At 42.4% G+C, this 15,243-nt stretch overlaps 1 protein-coding gene across 5 annotated transcripts in view; it reads right to left on the reverse strand.

Moving 5' to 3' along the window:
- ttc39a (tetratricopeptide repeat domain 39A) overlaps nt 1-15,243 on the reverse strand; it is a 106,983-nt gene that overhangs the window by 73,443 nt on the left and 18,297 nt on the right. For 4 of the 5 annotated variants that reach the window (XM_041208491.1, XM_041208492.1, XM_041208493.1 and 1 more), the window contains one exon: nt 13,818-13,922. In XM_041208491.1, coding sequence (XP_041064425.1) covers nt 13,818-13,922 — 105 coding nt within the window. Of the gene's footprint in view, nt 1-5,938; nt 6,029-13,817; nt 13,923-15,243 lie in introns of all 5 variants that reach the window. The other variant, XM_041208497.1, reaches the window with a different exon arrangement.

Genomic DNA, 15,243 nt, shown 5'->3' on the forward strand with positions numbered 1-15,243 from the left:
TGTACTGGGACAGCTTGGCTGGTGGCGTGGCAAGTTCTGGAGCACAAGTCTTCAGTACTATTGTTGGAATGTTGTCAGGGCCCATAGTCTTTGCAGTGTCCTATATCTATATTAGTCTATATCTCCCTATAATTTACTGCATTCTTCTTCACAGCTTGTCATGCACTCCAATGCAGTCTCATGAACAAATTTCAATATCCTTCCTCACATTTATGCCCAAATCTTTAACATAATTGGGAAAGAAAAGAGGTTCTGAACAGGGTTCTGGACACGCCACCAACTATGATCTGTCGATCTGAAATCATTCCTATCTTTTTGCTCTTTGCCTCTGCCCCTGAGCCATGCACCTTAATTTTTGATGTCTCTTAGGCACTTTAACCAGTGCCTTCTGAAAATCACATATATATCAATCCCTCAGCTTCTTTTCATCTATGTTTCAATTTACTCAAATAATTCAATTATTCTAGCACTTTATTAAACATGATTAGTCCAGAAAGATCAAAAGGAATAACAAGCAAACTTTGGTGCTTGTATCACAACTGGAAACCATCCTGGATGAATTCTTGCAGTCCCTTTTCATTTTGCCTACAAACTATTGTTTTATCCCAGTTTAGTTTCCATTAAAGTTCCCTATAGTTTAAAGACTGTTACTACTGCAAAGACCTTAAAAGTCTCATCTGTAACTTCTTCCATACTATTCAGTGATCTCTCAAATACCATTTTCCCAATAACATAGAAGTTCTATTATGTCCTAGCACTATCCTGCCAGATTCTATCCGTACACCATCACTATTTTTTCCATGGTTAAAATGTTGTCTTTGCTTAATAAGGTCACCAGTCCTATTTTTCTTTCCTTATCTCTCCTGAAAATTCTATACGTGATTGAAGCCAAGTTTTTGTGAAGGCTACAATAATGAGGGGCAGAGATAGGGCAGACAGGAAGGAACTTTTCTCCTTGGTGGAGGGATCAATAACCAGGGGGCATAGATTTAAGGTAAGGGGCAGGAGAATTAGAAGGGATGTAAGGAAGAATTTTTTGCTGGTGGTGGGAATCTGGAACTTTCTGCCTGAAAGGGCGGTAGAGGCAGAAATTTAGAAATATTTGGATGTGCACTTGTGATGCCATGGCATACAAGGCTATGGGCCTAGTGCTGGAAAATGGGATTAGAATAGTTAGGTACTTGTTTGACCAGCGCAGACTCGATGGGCCGAAGAGCCTTTTCTGTGCTGTAGACCGCTATGACTCTATAACATCATATCCCGCTATTCTAAACAAATGTTTCTGGCTACTAAAACTTTATTTTATGTTTGCATAGAAATACTAAAATTCTGACACATTCATACTCCCCAGTAGCCTTTTCCCATTTTTCTTCTTCTTCTGTTTCCTTCATTGTGTTTCACAGCAGCATTACTTCCATCTACTTTAAGGCACATCAAATCTGCTTGCTTCCTTTAACTTCCTATTTTGGACTACTTTTTTCAGTCATAATATTTATTGTTAACTACTATCCTATGTGGTCTAAAATCTGTCCCTTCCATATTTGATACATAGGGAATTTTAGCCCATGGGACGGTTGGGTTGTGGATAGGTGTGAAGGTAAAATTTTGAAATTCTCAACACCAAACTCAACCCACCCACTTTTGGTTTTAAGAGAGGGGAGTGATCAACCTGCTCCCTGGAGGCAGATCAGTCACTAAAATTGTTTAAGCAGGCTGCGTGCTTGCATTTCAATTTAATTTTTTATTTTTAACACAAGGATTCCCAAACCATGTTAAAGGAAGTGAGAAGAGCCAGGTCTAGAAAGGAAGTTCCTTCATTACATTACCTGTAAGCCAAGAGGTGCCCAGGCCCAACAACTTTACTGCCCCACAATCAGGACCCAAGGAATCAGATGAGCATCCTCAATCCACAATAATGTCAGACCTCCTGCCATCCCCACCCCCACCGATATTGGATTGGATTCATTCCAACACCCAGGTTCATGTCCCCGCCGAACAATGTCTGTATCCATGTGATGTCCGACCCATCCATGAAGTCAGATTCCCTCCGTGCCCCCCCAATGTCAAGCTTACCTGATACCTGTTACCTGGCTGCTTTCCAGCCTAACACAGTCTGTCAAGCTGGCTGGTTGACAGTTTGGAAACTGCTGAAAAAAATTTAAAAGACATCCTGCTGGTAACTCTTCCCATGTTACAAATCTCTATTTCTCTGGGAGCGAGGCAAACATGCATAAAAATCTTCTCAAATGCCAAGGATGTCTGACAAATGTGGAGGATGTATTGTAAATGCAACCTAAGGTATACATCACAAGGTTTCTTAAAAGGATGCAACCTTTTTTTCCCTGTTAGAAATTACAATACATTTACTTTTTTCTTAATGCGTTCATGGATGGAAGTATCGCTGAGAAGGCCAGTGCTTGTTGCCAATTGCTAATCACGCTTGAGAAGTGAATTTTGCTTATTCATCCCCACTCTATTCCTGGCACTGAGTAAATATCAAGGCATGGTGCCATTCATGCTACGATATTAACTATGATATTTAATTTCATATTTTTTAAGAAAATGCTGAAGTTGACTCTCAACACCCATGATACTGAGAATTATAATGTAGCATTAAGTAATCTCATGGAGGGGCTCAGATGACAATTATAACTGCAATTCTCCACAGGAAATCAATGCCTTGTAATCATTCCGTTTCTTATTTTTAATATACATTCTCCACAGTTTGTGAATACAGTTACTTATCTTTTGCTGTTATTTCTGTAGTAATCAATCATATAAAATAATAATACTAAACTAATTACCGTAAAGAAATAATAAAGACTGACTCTCATGCTGAAAGATTCAATGCATTTATCCCAATACTAAATGATTGTTTTAGGAATCAATCCTGACATCATAGCTCAACCAAGTTTGCTTTTGTCATGTCCCAAGAGCACTGCAACCAATTGTATGGTGTCATGCTACAGTTGTGGTGGTTACTTGAAGTATTAGCAGCCGTTTTATTGCTACTGACCAAAGGTGGTGAAAATTACAGTTTTGCTGTATAACTGAGTACACAATGAGAAACATTAATCATAGCTGTAGGCTAATAAGCTTGAGATTAATATTGATTACCTCTCTTGCTCCTGTTCTTTTACATTCTTCTATCTTTAAGAAAAGGAACCTATTCTGGATCTCTCCATTCCTGAAACATTGCCCTCACTTACATTATAATGCTTTATATGGTAGCAAACTCTGTTAACATTTGTAACAAAACAAGACAGATTTGCATCCTGGCAAATATCCTGATAGTAAATTTATTCTCCAACAATCTCAATTAATCTTATTTATGCCTCAGTTAACTTCTCTGTGCACCACATACTGTTTTGATATTTAAAGAAATAATAACAAAGAAGCTTTTTGATAGGTGAGGCTGACTGTTACTGGGCAGGTAACTCAGTAATTAAATTGATGAGAGGATACAGTTTATCAACGACACTGGTCCTTACTGTTTTGCTAACCAACTGATAGCAATGGAAGTGACTTTCTGTAATATGATGCTTAGTTAATGTTACACTTTGTTCTCAAAGGCCTGCGTAGGTGGATCAAGGTCTGAAGTGCAAGTTCCCAGAATATGCCAATTGAGTGGGAAGCTGGCACACCCTTCAATAAGACAAGTGTGCATGTAGCTATAGGAATTGACTACAAAGTCGTTCGCAATTACACAGCTTTTCATTATTGTTATTTTCTTACATGCATCTTAATTTATTTTAATTTGTTTTACAATTTTTGCCCATATTTTCCTTTCTGCAGTTTGTTTCAGCTGAAATATATTGTTTTAACTCATTTTAAATAAGGGGAATAAACTCAAAAAAGAATCAGAAAACAATTTCAAGCAGGTTGATGTAATTGTCATGAGTAAAAGCTGAAATAATACTTGATTCACACTGCAGTTAGGTTTTAAGTCACAGCAAATTCCACTACCCTGTATGCATTATAAATCTTTATTTTTTTGGGAGCTAGACAAAATATGCATAAAAATTTTCTCAAATAACAAGGATGTTTGACAAATGTAAGAGAATGTATTGTAAAGTACAATCTAATGGTATACATCACAACATTTCTTTAAAGGATGCAGCTATTTTTTTCCTGTTGCAAATGACAATGCATTCATGTGATGTAAGTGTCACTGGCAAGCCCAGCATTTGTTGCCCATCACTAATCGTCCTTGAGAAGTGAACCTTACTTATTACAGGAAGTGTTTTGTTTCTTTAGCTAGATAAAATGATTTCATGAGACTGGAATTAAAATTCATAAATCATTCACTTGCCCGACCTAGTGGAAATTTCTTCATGGAAGAAAAAAGGAGCTCAACACAATGACTAATATCTCCACCCTTTAGTGAAATACAGAAACACACAAAACAAATATTAAAAATTGTGTCACTGCATTTTTAACAACTGCTTTTATGTAACATGCATTCCTTTCTACTTTGTGCAAATAGGCAATTATAGATATATTGGTTTAGAGTCAAATTGCTGCAACTTAAACATGAAAGCACAGAAAACATGAAGCATAAGATTTCTGGCACAGAAGGGAGTCATTCTGCCAATCATGTTTGTACCAGCTGATAAATCCCACTATCCAGCTCTTGGTTCATAGTCCTGTAAGTTACAGCATTTCAAGCCTATATTCAAGTTATTTTTTAAATGCAGTGAGGGTTTCTGCCTCTATCACCTTTTCTGGCAGTGAGTTCCAGATCTCCTCAATGAAAAAAAAATTCTCTTCAGCCCGTCTCTAATCCTTGTGACAATTAAAATTTATCCCCCCTGTTTATTGACCTCTCTGCCAAGGGAAATATGTTCTTCCTGTCTTCTCTCTCTAGGCCCCTCAGAATTTTGTACCTTTCAATGAAATCTGCTTTCAGCCTCCTGTGCTCAGAGGAAAATAGCCCCAGCCTACCCAATCTTTCCTGATAGCTATAACTCTCCATTCCTGGCAACATTCTCATAAATCTTCTCTGTACCACAAGAACACAAGAAATGGGAGCAGGAGTAGACTGCTCCACCATTCAATATGGTCATGGCTGATCTTGGGCTTCAACTCTATTTTCCTGTGCGCTCCCATATCCCTTAATTCCCTGAGAGATCAAACATCTGTCTATCCCAGCCTTAAATGTATTCAACAATGGAGCATCCACAACCCTCTGGGGTAGAGAAGATTCACAACCCTCTGAGTGAAGTAATTTTTCTTCATTTAAGTCCTGAATGATTGGTCCCTTCTCCTAGGATGCGCCCCTATGTTTTAGTGTTCCTAAACAGCAGAAATGATCTCTCATCATCTACCTTTCAAACCTCTCAGAATTTTGTAGGATTCAATGAGGTCTCCTCTCATGCTTATAAATTCCAGAGAATATAAACCCAATTAACTTGGCCTCTCATCATATGACAATCCCCTCATCCCAGGAACCAATCTAGTGAACCTTTGTTGTACTGCCCCCAATGCAAGTATATCTTTTCCTAAATATGGAGATCAAAACTGCAAATAGTTTTGATGCAATCCCACCAAAATCCTGTACAACTGTAGCAAGACTTCTTTAATCTTTATTTATACCCTCTGTAGTGCAATCACATACTTCTATGTAATGCAGTGACTGCGACTGTACACAGTATTCCAGCTGTTTGGTTTAATGAGCTTTTTCTACAATTTTAGCTTTACCTCCTTGCTCTTATATTCTATGCTTTGGCTAGTGAAGGAAAATATCCTTCATGCCTTTTTAACTACCTTATTTACCGGTCCTGTTACTTTCAGGGATCTGTGGTCATGAATTCCAAGGTTCCTCTAGACTTCTTAGTAACCTGCAATTTATTGTGTATTCCCTTGCTTTGTTTGCCTTCTCCAAATACATTACCTCACACTTATCTAGATTGAATTCCATTTACCACTTGTTGCCCACCTGACCAGTCCATTGATATCTTCCTGCTGCTTACAGTTTCTTCTCCGTGCCTTTCTCTTCTGTAACCATCTCCGCCGCCTTCATTCCTATCTAAAACAAAAATTTATCTCCAAGCTAATTGAGGTGATATGGGATACAATCACTCACTTTTGTTTAAGAGTGTCAGCCATGGCTTAGTTGGTAGCCTCCGTGCCTCTGAGTCACAGTTTCAAGTCCAATTCCAGGGTTTGGGCATAAAAATCAAGGCTGAACCTCCAGTACAGTACTGAGGGAGGGCTGCACTGTCGGAGATGCCATATTTCAGATGAGCTGTTGGCCAGCATCGGGCATGTTCGGTGGCATGAGCAGACAATATGGCGTGATTGGTTTCATGATAGTGTGAAACCAGTTTGCACTCGTCTGCTCAGCCCGCCGATGGCAGGCCACATTTCCCACCATCGGATGTCGGGACCTCATTGTAATACATCAGCATATCATTTTAAGGCCAGCCCACTGGATCATCCCTCCCTCCCGCTGGATCATCCGCCCACGTCAGCAGGAAAACACGCCAATGCGTTTCACAACAGCACATAAGTGATATGCATCTGGCAGGCTTCACTTCACTTCACTTGGGACTTCAAGGTTTGTTTGTCTACCTTGCTTCAGTCAGCACACACAGTCATCAGTGCCAGGCTTCACAGACAGCCCGACATCACTTTTAGGGGGGTCGCGGGTGGTTCTCTACCTACCAGATCAGGCTTATGTGGATGGCTTTTCAATGACTGCAGGGCAAAGTCTTGCTTGGGGAAGGGGGAGAAGTGGCCTCAGACAAGGGAAGAGGCTACAGCAAGAGCTATACTAGGGAAGGAGGGTATCCCAGGGTGTGTGTGGGATCACATGTTGATCTGTGCAAGAGGCCTCAAGATGGTGAGGGCTGAGGAGGCAGTCTCCAGAGATGGTGAGGCCAGATGGACATGTGAGGGTATGTGTGTGAGAATGAGTGGTGATGTCCCTTGAGCTGGCAGTGAGTGAGGCCAGTGAATGTGTGATAGGTTTGAGTGTGTGAGTTTAGAGTGATGAGGTGGTTGCCATATCCTGGTTGCATGGATGAGATCATTCATCCTCTTTCTGCATTGGATGGCCAACCTCTTCTGTGCAGCATTGGCACTGACCATCACTGCCATCACCTACCATGCTGGATTGGCAATGCCGCTGCCCGTCCTGCAGCTGGAGCGGGAGTAGAGGACATCACGGCGGGCCATCATGATGTCCAGATGGCATTCCAGTGATCGTCATAACACCTGGGGGCTGCAGTCATTTTGCCTTTTGTGGACTTCTTCCCTGCAGTAGTTGTGGGCTGGAAGCATTGAGATGTGTGCGCATGGTTGGACTTTAAATATGGCACCTGACGTAATGAAGCAGCGAGGTGATGGTGGGCAGGTGAATGAGAGCCTTGCCGCCATGGAAATGGTGTATTTCCCGGGAATGCGTAATTAATGTGGTGGGTTTGGGACAATACGGCATGAAAACCGGCCATCGCAGCTGGCAGGTAAAACATTGTTTTACCCACTCGCTCCTGCACTTAGTGCAAATCTGGGACACTTCCACCCCCTAAACCACGACACCATCTGCCTGCTTGGGTGGATGTACAAGATCCCACGGCACAATTTTGAAGAAGAGCAGGGGAGTAATCCCCAGTTTTCTGTCCAATATTTATCCCTCAGTCAACATCACTAAAACAGATTATCAGGTGATTATCACATTCCAGTTTGCAGAAGTTTGATGTGCTCATTTTGACTGTCACTTTTCCTACATTAGCACAGTGACCACGCTTCAAAAATACTTATTTGGCTGTAAAGTGCTTTGAAATGTCCAGTGATTGTGAAAAATGCTATATAAATTCAAGTCTTTCTCCTTAAGGGGCAAAATCCCAACCAACATCTGGCTTAGAAGGAATTCTGAAATATCGCTACATACCAAATTACTGAGTGATAGGATACAGGGCAGTGCCTGCAACCTCCCATACAGGGAGATTCTAAAGTTATTTTCACACCTTGGGCAATTATCCAGTGGAAACCAACAATTTGCCCAATGGAACTAAGAAAGAAAATGGAAGGACCAATAGCCCTCTTAATTTGTTTTAAAAGGATCCTTCAACTTGTAAGGAAACTGGGATAACACAGTCACATCAGAGGGGAGAGAACAGCCCCAAATCTCAAGTGGGTCCGCTTCCCATGGCTAGATTAGGCTATAACATGAAACCCAAGAAACTCATGCTTAAAGCCAGAAGTGAAGGTCATATAATGTTATATAATGAATTTTACAGAGCATGTACACCTCACAACCATCAACCATTACAAGAATTTTGACCAAGTCACAACACAATTACGGTGATGCAATCCTACCATTGAGCCAAAATTAGTTCTCAAGGAGTTAAAATCACCATCTGTAGTGATGTGGGTTGGGATTCAAACTTTTTAAAATTTATTTATGGGATGGGATTGCTATCTAGGCCAGCATCATTGCTCATCTCTAATTGCCTTTGAGAAGATGGTGGTGAGCTGCCTTCTTGAACCGCTGCAGTCCACTTGTTGGAGGTACACCCACAGTGATGTAAGGGAGGGAGTTCCAGGATTTTGACCCAGCAATAGTGGAGGAACAGAATATTTCCAAGTCAGGTTGGCGAGTGTCTTGGAGGGGAGCTTCCAGGTGGTGATGTTCCCATGTATTTGCTGCCCTTGTCCTTCTAGATAGTAGCAGTCATTGGTTTGGAAGGTGCTGCCTAAGGAGCCTTGGTGAGTTTCTGCAGTGCATCTTGTAGATGGTACACACTGCTGCCACTGTTCATCGGTGGTGGAAGGAGTGAATATTTGTGGAAGGAGTGCTAATCAAGTGGGCTGCTTTGTCCCGGATAGTGTCAAGCTTCTTGAGTGTTGTTGGAGCTGCACTCATCCAGGCAAGTATTCGATCACATTCCTGACTTGTGCCTTGTAGATGGAGGGCAGGCTTTGGGGAGTCAGGAGGTTAGTTACTCGCCACAGGATTCCAAGCCTCTGACCTGCTTTTGTAGACACAGTATTTATATGGCTGGTCCAGTTCAGTTTCTGGTCAATGGTAACCCTCAGGATGTTGACAGTTGAGAATTCAATGATGGTAATGCCATTGAATTTGAAGGAACGGTGCTTTGAATCTCTCTTGTTGGAGATTGTTGTTGGTTATTGCCTGACACTTATGTGGCCTAAATGCTACTTGCCACTTGTCAGCCCAAGCCTGGATATTGTCCAGGTCTTGCTGCACTTGGACACGGACTGCTTCAGTATCTAAGGAGTTACGAATGGTGTTGAATTTTGTGAAATCATCAGTGAACATCCCCACTTCTGACATTTTGATGGAAGGAAGGTCATTGATGAAGCAGTTGAAGATAGTTGGGTGGAGGACACTACCCTGAGGAACTCCTGCAGTGATGTCCTGGAGCGGAGATGATTGACCTCCAACAACCACAACTATCTTCCTTTGTGCTAGGTATGACTCCAATCACCGGAGAGTTTTCTCCCTGATTCCCATTGACTCCAGTTTTGCTAGGGATCCTTGATGCCACACTCAGTCAAATGCTACCTTGATGTCAAGGGCAGTCACTCTCTCCTCACTTGGGGAGTTCAGCTCTTTTATTCATGTTTGAACCAAGGCTGTAATGAGGTCAGAAACGGAGTGACCCTGGCGTAACCTAAACTGGGTGTCAGTGAACAGGTTATTGCTAAGCAAGGGCCACTTGATAGCACAGTTGATGACCCCTTCCATTACTTTACTGATGATCGAAAGTAGACTGATGGAGCGGCGGTAATTGGTTGGGTTGATTTTGTCCTGCTTTTTGTGTACAGGACATACCTGGGCAATTTTCCACATAGCCAGGTAGATACCAGTGTTGCCAAGCTGTTCCAGTACAGCTACTAGGGGCGCGGCAAGTTCTGGAGCACAAGTCTTCGGTACTATTGCCAGAATGTTGTCAGGGCCCATAGCCTTTGCAATATCCAGTGCCTTCAGCCGTCTCTTGATATCACGTGGAGTGAATCGAGTTGGCTGAAGACTGGCACCTGTGATGCTGGGAACCATGTAGGAGGCCGAGATGGATCATGCACTCGGCACTTCTGGCCAAAGATTGTAGCAAATGTTTCAGCCTTATCTTTTCACTGATGTGCCAGGCTGCTCCATCATTAAGAATGGGGATATTTGTGGAGCCTCCTCCTCCAGTGAGTTGTTTAATTGTCTACCATTCACCACTGGATGTGGTAGGATTGCAGAGCTTAGATATGATCCATTGCTTGTGGGATTGCTTAGCTCTGTCTATCATTTGCTGTTTATGTAATTTGGCACACAAGTAGTCCTGTCTTATGGCTTTGCCAAGTTGACACCTCATTTTTCAGTTTGCCTGGTGCTGCTCCTGACATGCCTTCCTGCACTCTTCATTGAACCAGGGTTGATCCCCTGGCCTGGTGGTAATTGAAGAGTGGGGGATATGCCAGGCCATGAGATTACAAATTGCGTTTGAATACAATTCTGCTGCTGATGACCCAAGGCGCTTCATGGATGCCCAGTCTTTGAGTTGCTAGATCTGTTTAAAATCCGTCCCATTTAGCACTGTGGTAGTACCACACAAGGCAATGGAGAGTGTCCGCAACGTGAAGATGGAACTTCATCTCCACAAGGACTGTGCAGTGGTCACTCCAACTGATACTGTCATGGATGGGTGCATCTGCAGCAGGCAGGCTGGTGGGGATGAGGTCAAGTATGTTTTTCCCTCTTGTTGGTTCCCTCACCACCTGCCGCAGACTCAGTCTAGCAACTATCTCCTTTAGGACTCATCCAGCCCGGTCAATGGTAGCGCTACCAAGCCACTCTTGATGATGGATATTGAACTCCCTGACCCAGGGTACATTCTGCAGCCTTTCCACCCTCAACACTTCCTCCAAAATGGAGGAGCACTGATTCATCAGCTGAAGGGGGAGGATGCTGACTGGCGGTGGTACGTGGTAATCAGCAGGAGGTTTACTTGCCCATGTTTGACCTGATGCCATGAGACTTCATGGGGGCTGGAATCAATGTGAGGTCTCCGAGGGCAACTCCCTCCCACCTGTATACCACTGTGCCGCCACCTTTGCTGCGTCTGTCTTGCCGGTTGGACAGGACATACCCACGGATGGTGATGGTGGTGTTTCCAATAACCATGTTACCAGCAGTCTTGTTCAGTAAAGTAATTCTTAAATTTTCACATAAGAATACAACTTTTTTAAAAAGAAGAAACAAAAGGAATATGGTATAGGGATTAATCGGTGAACAATGAAGTTGCCACAGTATCACAACAGCTTAAACAACACTAGTAATTTAACAGTTGGTAGTTTAGCAACTGCAATTTTTCCTTCACACCTTTAAGAAAATTTATCTTCAGCGCTACTGAATGAAATGTCAAGTGCACAAATTTATCTTTAATTCTGCTAACTAACTATTTGCCGCAACATTGATCCATTGGACCCAAAATCACACTGGAATGTTTTTTTCCCATTAAAAGTTGTGGTCTGTTCATTAAACAGAGTAAAACTGGTGAATTTTAAATCTGAGTGCACAACAATGTTGGCATGAATATTCATACATCTATAAATATGCCTGATTTTTCATTCAATTAATAATGAGCTTCAATGTTGAATGTTAATTCAAGGTTTAAAAGCTATTTACTATGAAACGAAGTAATTGTTGAACTGTGTATACACAGGTAGACCCCTTAAACTTTGATTGATCAATTGCAAACCACACTAAAGTAGACAGGACAATTAGTGGCACTATCATAAAATGGTAGTTTTTAACCTCTGAGCCATAAATATCTGGTTTTTCAGATTTTTTTCTTTATTTTTCCCTGAGAACATAGACTTATGCTGAGGCCCAGCTCTAAGGGTGCCAATAACTCTTTGATACTTTAATGAAGTGGTTGTTCTTCAGATGAGTTAAACAAGCTATTAAACACTGAGGGGAAATCCCAGCTAAAACTGGTCCTGCCCTCATCAAACATCTATATTTTTCAGTAGGAATCGCTGAGTAGCAAACAGAAGCAAAACAACTAGCTTTTTTTTTCCCTCACTAGTCCAAACTGCAATGAGAACAAATGTAGATCTCTTAATGTAGACAGGTCAGGACAGCTAGCTTCACAAAACCAGGGATTGAACCTGCAGTTGCCATGGACTTCTTTGTTATTATGACACCATGTGTTCAGCTACTTACATTGCTTCTCTCCCCTTTGCTAGCCCACCAAGCCAAGCTTCTCCTCAGGCTCCACCTACCTTTCTGCCCTTTCAAATCTGCCATCATCACCACTCTCCTCAGGAAACTCATCCTTGACCCTACTTCCTGGCAACTGCTGTCATCACTCCAACCTTCCTTTCATCTCCAAAGTCCTTGACTGGGTTTTTGCCTCCCGAATGCTTGCCCATCTTTACTGTTTGTACCCCTGCAATCAAGTTCCCACTCTTGCCACAGCATGAAATTTCCATTCCCATCGTCACAAATGACATCCAATGTGACAATTACCAGAATAAACAATCCCTCTTTATCCTTCTTGACCTGTCTGTAGCCAATGACACATTTCACCACACCCTTTTCGCCAATGCCTCTCTTTTGTTCAGCTAGGTGGAATAGCATTCAACTGGTTTCATTCCTATCTATCCAGTCATAACCAGACAATCATCTATAATGGCTTCTCACCCAACTGCCGCACAGTTATCTCTCGAATTTCCCCTAGGATCTATCCTTGGCTGCTTTCTATTTCTCATCTACATGCTGCCCCTCCAACAAGAATGTAATGTCAGGTACCACATGTACACTGACGACACCCAACTCTACCTGGCCATCACCTCTCTTTACCCCTCCTCTGCCTATAATTATCTGACATCCAGTACTGGATGAGCAGAAATCCAACTAAATATAGGGAAGACAGAAGCCATTGTCATAAAGTCATTCATGGCAGAGAAGGAGGCCATCTGGCCCATCAAGTCCATGCCAGCTCTCCTCAGGGAAATCCAGTTAGTCCCACTTCCTCACTCAATCTCCATATCTCTACTATCTTCGTTCCCTGCCACAAACTCCGTTATCTAGCCACTGACTTCATCCCTCTCCATTGCAACTATCTGAGGCTGGACCATACATTTAACAATCTCAGCGTCCTAACTGACACAGAACTGAGCTTCCAACCACATATCAGCTCCACTGGCAAGACTGCCTACCTCCATCACCGTAACATTGTCCATCTCCACACTTGCCACGAGTCATTTGCTGCTGAAACTTTCATCCATGCCTTTATTACCTCTAGACTATTCTAATGTGCTCCTTGCCTGCCTCCCATCTTCACCCTCCATAAACCTGAGCTCATCCAAAACCTTTGCCGCCCATATCTCAACTCAATCAACTCCTAATTACTCACACCACCCCTGTGCTTGTTGGCCTATCCTGGTTCCAGTAATACCTACATTTTAAAATTCTCATCTTTGTTTTCAAATCCCTCCATGACCTCAGCCCTATTGCTGTAAACCTTGCCAGCCCTACAACCCTTCAAGCTTTGCCTTCACCTGTGTGGACCCTGAAATTTCTTTCTCAAGCCTCGTCACCTCTTTTTTCCTTTAAGACCTTTATTAAAAACTGCTGCTTTGTTGTATCCTGGCACTCCTATGAAGTGCCTTGGTACGTTTTACTATGCTATTTAAATGTACGTTGTGTTGCTGTCTTGGTGTGAGTCAGAAACTGGGCAATGCACTTCTCAACTGATGCATGAGACATCAGGGGAACTTGAACTTGATTTTTCAACTTCTTTTATAAAACAATTCAGAAAAATAATTTGATCAAAGTTGTAAACGTTACTCACTTTGAGCGAAGTTTGGTCAGAGCTTCTTCAAATCTGTTGCTAAGAAACAGGTCTAGGGCTGCCACACATTCATCCAAAGACACCTTCAAGTCAGGTTTAGGTGACCTGCATAAAAGGAATTTTGAGAAATAAATGAAAACAGAAACAATACAATCTATGTACACAATCATATCTATTTGAGAATCTCAGATATGAAAAAAATGCTGCTATGTTTGATATTTGAACCATAAAGCTTGCAATTAAATTACAACATAAAACATCCCTTGATATCTGCTGCTACCTTATTATATGCTGAAATATTCAAAATTTGCTCAACCCATCGCATTGGAGTTATTCTGAAAAAGTGAGTCAGCTTTCCAATATGCTCCTGAAAGTTTCCTTAAAAATGTCACTAAAGCACAGATTGAACATAATTGGAACTGTGTATGTTAGCCAACATTCAACCACTTCCACTGAAGGTGGGAATGCACTGGCTGCAAGAGAAACCAATTTGGAAGGATCTCTCAAGGGCCTAGAGAGAGCGCACCCAGGTTCTCCCAACTGGCATTGGAGGTCTTGGTGGAGGAGGTACGGAGGAGGAAGGATGTCCTCTATTCACAGGGTGGAAAGAGGCCACACAAGCAGCTAATGCGATGCACAATCAAGGAGATAGTGCAGGAGGTGACAGCAGGAGCCTGGCAACAGGACATCGCTTAGTGTCACAAGAAATTTAGTGACTTGACAAGAGTGTTCAAGGTAAGATCGCAAACACACTTCTCAATAACTGCACCACCACCAGCATCCCAAACTTACACATCACATCCACCGTCTAACAATAGACTGATATTCCCATACTTCGCACTACACCGGCACTACTCACACCTCAGATGCATCTTACAGCTCTTCAACCATGTGAGGCGTTACACACAAACACATCTGTCACAAATCTCTCTCTTTCAGGAAAAGATAGCACTAACAGGGCTAACACTAATAGGAAATGCTGTGTCTAAAGGCAGAGCAGGTGGTGTATCATCTACAGCTGGTCATGCCAACTACCTTACAGATACACAACTAAGCTGATTCCAAACCCGCCCCCCAAAGCCAACCTCACTTCCAGGTGACAGGTCTGTAGCTTGATGCTAAGTCTGAACCTATTCTCTCCAGCCTGTAAACTGTGGAACCCAACTTTATGCAGTATCTGACCGAGGTTGCAGCTTCCAATATAATTACTAAAGCTTCCACTACACCGCTTGTGTCTTCCATGGAATATCAACCTGCTGCAATGGAAGCTCAGGGGGACTCTGAGCTCCTCTGTGTTATTGATGGCCAGAGGTCTGTTCCCCACCAGAATACTGGGCAGGCTGAGCACAGGCCCCGAAGTAGTAGGTGTGGGAATCATGGAACAGGAACTTATTGGACTATCTCTGGATGTTCGCATTGAGCATCC

This window comes from Carcharodon carcharias, chromosome 16 (assembly GCF_017639515.1).
Source record: "Carcharodon carcharias isolate sCarCar2 chromosome 16, sCarCar2.pri, whole genome shotgun sequence".
NCBI lineage: Eukaryota > Metazoa > Chordata > Chondrichthyes > Lamniformes > Lamnidae > Carcharodon > Carcharodon carcharias.